General features: G+C 41.8%; 1 protein-coding gene across 1 annotated transcript in view; it reads left to right on the top strand.

Annotated features, from left to right (window-relative positions):
* The first annotated feature begins 1,360 nt into the window (after nt 1-1,360).
* The window catches only part of LOC123959768, a 28,454-nt gene continuing 22,393 nt past the window's right edge, over nt 1,361-7,421 (top strand). Inside the window, exons 1-2 of the mRNA XM_046034035.1 lie at nt 1,361-1,452; nt 1,554-1,763. Coding sequence (XP_045889991.1) covers nt 1,368-1,452; nt 1,554-1,763 — 295 coding nt within the window. The 5' untranslated portion in view covers nt 1,361-1,367. The remainder of the gene's footprint in view (nt 1,453-1,553; nt 1,764-7,421) is intronic.

The following is a 7,421-nucleotide window of genomic DNA, read 5'->3' as shown; positions in this document are numbered from 1 at the left end:
CTTCTATGACAGAAAATCATTTTCCTGCTAAAGAAATCTGATGAAAGCAGATTGTGATGGCTGCTTGCCTTTTGATAGTCTTAACTGTCTTTACAGTTGGTCTCTTGCTGGTCAAAATGGTCAAAAAGCTAGTTAAATAGATCAGTCTGTTTCACCCAACATTACCTACGTGCGGTTGACAAACTGATGGTAAAACATTTTTTTAGTCAGAGAAAGCTGATGCTCTGACCATAAAGGGGTACTTTACCAATTATACCAAAAGGACTCATGTCGCTCCATTACTCAGTGACCTCCACTGGCTCCCCGTGGCCTCCGGAATCAAATTCAAGTCACTAATGCTGCATACAGAGTGACTACTGGGTCTGCACCCATTTACCTAAACTCCATAATACAAGCTTACGTTCCTTTTGGCCACTTCGCTCTTCCAACGAACGCCACCGGGCTCTGCCATCCCACACAAAGCAATCCCCGTCCCTGTTCTCATCTGTGACCCCACGATGGTGGAACAAGCTACCACATTGGGGTTGTTTTTTATTCATTAACTTTGTGCAAGAAAAATGCTCTAGGCTACATGATAGTCTCCAACCTTGATTTTGGTCAGGCTACTAACTCCTCAGTAATCATAACCGTTTATGCAGAACATTGAGTTCAACATTTATAAAGTTTGTTGCAGCACATCAAACATTTTTTGAATTTTCCCTGGTGTCTTCTGTCTTACTGATTCAGCTGCTGGTGGCGCATCTCGCTCTTGTTTTTTAGGAACGGTGCTGTTCAAGTGGCCACAGAGCGATCGGCCAACCGGGTTAATCCCCCTATTGGTCACCACTCGGACTATGTTTTGGACAATTAGCATTGCGGGTCCGGCGGGGTGGGAGATTACGGTTGGTTGTATTCGTAAATCATTTTCCGGTTTGCACGGATCTAATTTTTGGGGTGTGAACTTGAAGACTGAAATAGGCGCAAGGTAGATCCCTGCACATCACAGAAACCAATCACCTACGCACTGCCTGTCTAGTATTTTTGGCTATGTATTATAAATAAATACCTTCACCTACACTGTTAGCAAATAAACTTTTGGACAAACAGGATTTTCACATTGAAAAAAATATCAAAATTCAAAATGTATTACCTTGGCGATTACGACTTTTTAATACTTGGCCTTAATTTTCGCTAAATTGATTTATTACTTTTTAAGACTTTTTAAGACCCCGCCAACACCCTGAAAATATACATGGCAACATCAGCTGTGATAATCTTCTTACTGCTCTGAGCCTTGTACCGTTTCATCTCTTTTGAGGGTTGGAATAATGATGCAGTGTTTTGTTAAAGGCTGTGACAGATTCTGGTTTTGTGTCCCTCCAGGTAAGATGAGCACTTATCCTGAACTGGATGAGGAGATCGACATCCTCTCTGCCATCATCAGTGAACAGAGAACAGAGTCCAGGCCGCCAGGTACTTGATAGATCCCGTATATTACAAATAAATATACCCGTATATTAAGCACTATCCCTGCTGATGTAAAAACTGGATGAACCTTCCGTTCTTTACCTCAGCTCCACCATCCCAGGACATCTCTACACCCAAATCTAAGCAGCTCAGTGAGCCCAGCACCGCCCACAGAGCATCTACAGCAGAGCAGCCCACGAGCCAGGACGTCCCGTTCACCAGTATGGCTCCAACCACCATCACCCCACACCACACCCCCACTTTGCTCAGTGATCCCATCGTCCTCCCCTACCTCTCTAATGACCATGCCTTCATCAGTAAGTATTTTCTAGCTATGACTTTATTTCTTGTTGGAATTGTACTTCTTGAGCTTAAAGAAGAAAGTGTAGTTCTGACCTGAGCTCTGGGGTGAGGGAGATTTATTTGGTTACTATATTTACACAACCAAATTAAAAAAACAAACATAAAAAAGTAGGGCTGTCCCTGACTAAGGATTTACGTAGTTGAATCAGAATCGTCAAGTCCGGCCTATAGTCGAATCATGTGAAGTTAAGCTGGGGCTCCACTGCACACATTCACGCTACGCCTACCCATGCACACTGATGACCCAGGGTTAGGGTTAAAAATTTGGATTTATTTACGCATATTTATTGAAAGTTTTATTTTTTTTTACATGTTTATTTACAGCATTAAACATTGAAATGTATATTGTAACAGGCTGTATATTAACTTATTGGGAGAAAACTGGTAGTTCTATGTAAAATCAGACGTTGAGCACTGCTTATCGCCAAAATGGCAAGACAAAACATTAATGCGTTAAAAAAACAGAGTATGTTCTCTTTTAAATCAAACATGTTAAGATATAAGTGGAAAGTATTATTCTTGTAGCTGCATTTGTAAAAGTTATTTACTCAGATGTTGCTTAACCATGTCACGTGATGAGCTACCTAAGTACTCTTCAAGAACAAATAATACTTACAACAAAATACAACAAAATGCAGAGCAAAACAATGAACTTAGCAGCTTTAAAATTGCATATAAGCAATAAGCTATGATTTCTATAAAACAGAACACATCTTGTTCTCTTGAGACAATATTTTGCAAGCGAAAGTTACGCATACCCTGGGGGCTAAGCCCCCCCCCCCGTCTTTCAATCCGAGTGACATCGTTGCACAGCCTGGTGATTTTTTTTCTCTTTTCTTTTTTTATTCTTTATTTTTACAGGCAAGTCATTAAGAAAAAGTTCTTATTTACAATGGCGGCCTGAAAAAGAAATAGGGCTGAAATAAATACAGTACATTAGAAATACATACAATTTTAGCAATTACATAAAATACAAATTAAAAACACAACAGATTGAAGAAGAAGTACTGACTAAGGTTAAAACTTTTAAGCAGCCTAGTCGGGATGGGGTCTAAGAGGCAGGTTGATGGTTTAGATGAAGAAATTATTGAAGTTAGTTGGTAAAGATTGAGTGAAGCAAAACAGTCTAAACATATATCTGGTTTTACAGCTGTTTCTAAGGTTCCTGAGTTAAGAGATAAGTCGGTGCCAGTTGAGGGCAGGTCTTGGTGAATTTTGTCTCTAATAGCTAGAATTTTATCATTAAAGAAGCTCATGAAGTTGTAACTACTGAGAGCTATGGGAATACTTGGCTCAATAGAGCTGTGACTCTCTGTCAGCCTGGCTACAGTGCTGAAAAGAAACCTGGGGTTGTTCCTATTTTCCTCTATTAATGACGAGTAGTACGCTGCTCTGGCATTACGGAGGGCCTTCCTATAAGTTTTAAGACTATCTTGCCAAATTAAACGAGAATTTTCCAGTTTGGTGGAACGCCAAAAGTTTCCGCGATATTTGCTTTAATTGGCAGGTTTCAGTATTATACCATGGAGCTAACCGTCTTTGTTTTATTATTTTCTTTTTTAGAGGGGCTACAGAGTCCAGTGTCAATCGTAGCGAGCCTGCAGCACTATCAACAAGATGATCGACTTGGGAGGGACTGAAATTAGCACAAGTCCTCCGCTAACCTGGGACATGGCATTGAATAAAAAAGCTGATGAAATCACTTCCTTAAATTTAGCTACAGCACTATCAGACAGACATCTAGTGTAGAAACTTTTACTTAATGGTGTGTAGTCCAGCAATAGGATCTCAAAAGTTATCAAACAGTGGTCAGATAAAAAGGGATTCTGTGGATTCACAGTGCAAAACAGAGCTGCACAGTCACACCTGACACCACAATTTATGCATCAGGCCCATTCAAACTGGCTCCTCCAGGTTTCCTTCAATACATTTTCAAATATAAAATACTATTTATAAAATGACTGGGCTGAATATGTGATGCTTCTTATTTTCTGAGATGGGCATTTAGTATTTTGCCCAGTCTGTCCAGCTAACAAACATTTTAATAGTCAATGTGAATCCACTGCTTCCCATTTTGCATTAGTCCAGAGTTGTAACTAAACTTCACTGTCTTGTTTTAAAATGATGTATGAGTGCTATCACATCTTGTCTGGAGTAGTCTGCACAGATGTTTCTTGTTTGAATGCGTGAGTTTAATTTCTTGCACTCGCATATGAACTCATTACCACGTGCAACGCGGTCATCTTTCTGAGCTACAGTTTATAAACACCGTGGCCTGCACTGCGTTAAACATAATAAATAGTTGTATTTCACTCAACATTGTTCAGTCAGTCTGGCAAGCAACCAAGACACAACAGACAAGAGCTGCGCTGCTCAGCTGTTCAGCAGGACAGACAGATTCACTGCAGCTGCACATTAGGCTAAGTGTGAATTTAAGAGAAGAGGACACGTTTACCTGACTGCTGTTCCCACGCTTCACTCTCATTTAGTTTTTCTCTTCTCTTGCCTAAAAGGATAATCCCTCTTCATCCTCTCATCAAAGTTGTAAACATTTGCGTTCACCTTTGACAGGAAAGTGAGGGGGGACCGTCCAGCTCTGCTCTGGACTATCACTGTGAATGCCGGTGTTGCATCAGCTGGCTGAAATTGATTTGCGCCAAGCCAAGGTTTAATTAAAGGAGTTGACTCAAGAAAAACAAAACAAAAAGAGGCTATATAGGTGCTGACAACAAAAAGGAGAAACAAAAGAGGGTCTTGTCCAGTTACAGTTACTCTGCTCAAAAAACACTAAAGAACAAAAGGAGGTCAGCACCTATATGCTTTACAATAATGCAAAGTAAACAAACAAGCAATGCTCAAACAAAAGAGCGTCCAACACTTGGTGCACTATCACACTATGTGATTTACAAAGGGTCGAACTGACTGAAACCACTTAGGCAACAGACAGAAACAGGAAATACAAACACTCTAGATATTCACTACCTAACAGAGGTACGCAACCAACAGCAAGGCGAACTGATCATTGGCTCTGACGCCCCGAACTGTGGACACACAACCTATTTGTAGTCCAGCTGGTGTTGATTGGAGAGTCCTGGCAGGCAGGGTCGGTCGAGTCACAGCCACACCAATCACAGACGCCAGAGAACAGCAACCAGGAAGTAGGCGGTCCCCAGCTCCAGAGGAACCAATCCTCGACAGGGACTCACACAGCTGGGATTTGCATGACAGCCAGAAGCAGGAACACAATTACTTTAAGGCAGCCAGTTGCGGCCGTAACACAATGTAATGAGTTCTCGTGCATAACAACTAAAAATACTGAAGTAAAGTGCAGTTTCTGAAAAAAACTACTTAGGTACAGTAAAGAAGTATTTGTCCTTAGTTATTTTCCACCACTGCATATACCAGAACGAGGTGGAGGGTGTGGTTGAAACAGTGAATCAGTTTTTGAACACTCTGAGAGAAGCCAATTGAGCCACAGTTCTAAGGCTGTCATTCTCAACATCCACATGAATATTAAAATCACCTTCAATAATAACTTTGTCCGTTTTAAGGACTAAACTTGACAAAAATTCTGCAAATTCAGATAGAAATTCAGAATATGGACCAGGAGTGTGGTACACTATACCACATAGAATTGGCTGCAGTGTTTTCCAAGTTGGTTGTGGAAGACTAAGAAAAAGGCCCTCCTCTTGCCCTGGAGTTTGCATGTTCTCCCCTTATCTGCGTGGGTTCTCTCCGGGTGCTCCACTTCCTCCCATCATTCCTCCCCGCCTTTCGCCCGCTGTCGGCTGGGATTGGCTCCAGCCCCCCGCGACCGCGGTTGACGATGGTCGCGCGCTCCCGAGCCTCTCTCTGACTACAGCAACAACACGGCAGCTCACTACATGCAGTCCACTAACACCATAAAACAACCGGCTCACAGCAAAACACAGGCTCCACGTAAGGATCCAAAACAACAATAAAGGTTTATGTGCTGAAGCCCATCAGACCAAACAGGTTCAGATGATGTTGAGTAAGAACAAAGTGAGCATTAGTAAAGCTGGAGAAACACAGAGAAAGTCACGTTAGCTCGCTGGCTAACACCGAGCAGTTGCTAATGTTATCCGGTGCAAAGTTATATCGCTTTCCACATTACTTCACCAACTAACGCGACCCCTATTACTATCCTGTGTACCACTGTTGATTTAGCCTGCAAGAAAGGATCAAGGCAAAAAGCAAATGTGGAGCGATTTGTTTGCTAACGTTAGCCTATAGTGATGCATCCAGGAGCAGCCAGCTAACGCTACAGTAGCTCGGACCTGCCGCTGTTTGCTTGGTAACGTTCAGTTTAGGGTTATTGTGGTTTTACCGATACTCAGGTACACAGCTTCTCCACCTCTCCGTCGCTGTAACTAAAGCAACCCCCATAATATACAACCCAGAGGAAGGGCCATGCACTGACACTGCAGTAAAGTTGCTTACTGCAGTCTAACTGTTCTCATTATCAATCTGATTATAATATTCAGTCCAGCTCACTAACCGTTTCATTATCATCCAGTACATTTAGCTGTGCTGACATTGCTGAGCATCCGGTGAAAGATTCACAGATAGGAAAGATGGTTAAAGTTACTGAAAGCAGCATACGAGCTAACAATGTAGTACGTCGGCTAAATGCAGTAAATGTACCATGATCATGTAATGAGCATGGATTAGTTCAACCTGCAGCTGATAAAACTATTACTGTAACGTTGCAGTGGGAGTTTACCTGAGTTTCCAGCTCTGTCTGTTCTCCCTGTCTGTTCTATAGCCGCTGTCACTCTGCCTTTTTACGGGAGGATTGTGCTGATATGCAGATGCACTGAATGAAGTAACGTTACAGTGCCGGTGTTGATCTGCCTCTGAGACGGGAACGTTGAAGTAACAGAACCTGAACATGTCTGAGTGAAAAGCCACAGCCAGCGTCTGCGTTTATAGTGGGATCTCTGTATGAAAGCGGTTGTGTTTTGGATGATGCTTACTCATGAGTTCGAGCCTATGGTTGAAGCACGTGTATGAGCACACACGTGGTTTCAATGTTAAAACCGCACTGATAGTGGCCGCTAAAAACAACATATTGCCAGTTTAAAACCACAATTTATCATCTGGTTTCTTAAACTTTCACTCAGGAGCAACAGCCGTTAAACTTGATCGTTAAATAATGATTTGACATTTATCCAGATTGTAGATTTTGGCAAAAATCAACAGGAAATACCAGGATTTTATTTCCCAGTAATCAACCCGAGGCAGCAGCCAGGAGAAATAAACTTAAACTGCCCTCATTTTCAATCGTGGAAAAAAATTTTATCTTTGGAACAACACCCATCTTGACATGAGCAGGCATTCAAAGGTCTTCAAACTGCAAGACATTTAGATCTGTTTAGTAAAATGACCTCCTTTGTCTGGCAAAATGTTATCACTGCATTCTCTGAAATCTCGGGACTGACCTCACATTTACTATGGGGTTGTACAGAACAAAACTCGTATGTTACTGTCAGTTAGTTCTGCCTCACTTCATTACTGCCATCAGTGCTTTTTTGTACTGTTGGTACAGAGCCATGACCGCCACAGTGAAACTTATTTTCTTCTTTGAGCTC

Source organism: Micropterus dolomieu, linkage group LG21, assembly GCF_021292245.1.
Source record: "Micropterus dolomieu isolate WLL.071019.BEF.003 ecotype Adirondacks linkage group LG21, ASM2129224v1, whole genome shotgun sequence".
Taxonomy (NCBI): Eukaryota; Metazoa; Chordata; class Actinopteri; order Centrarchiformes; family Centrarchidae; genus Micropterus; species Micropterus dolomieu.
The sequence above is the reverse complement of the archived record's forward strand: the minus strand, read 5'-3'. Positions and strand labels throughout refer to the sequence as shown.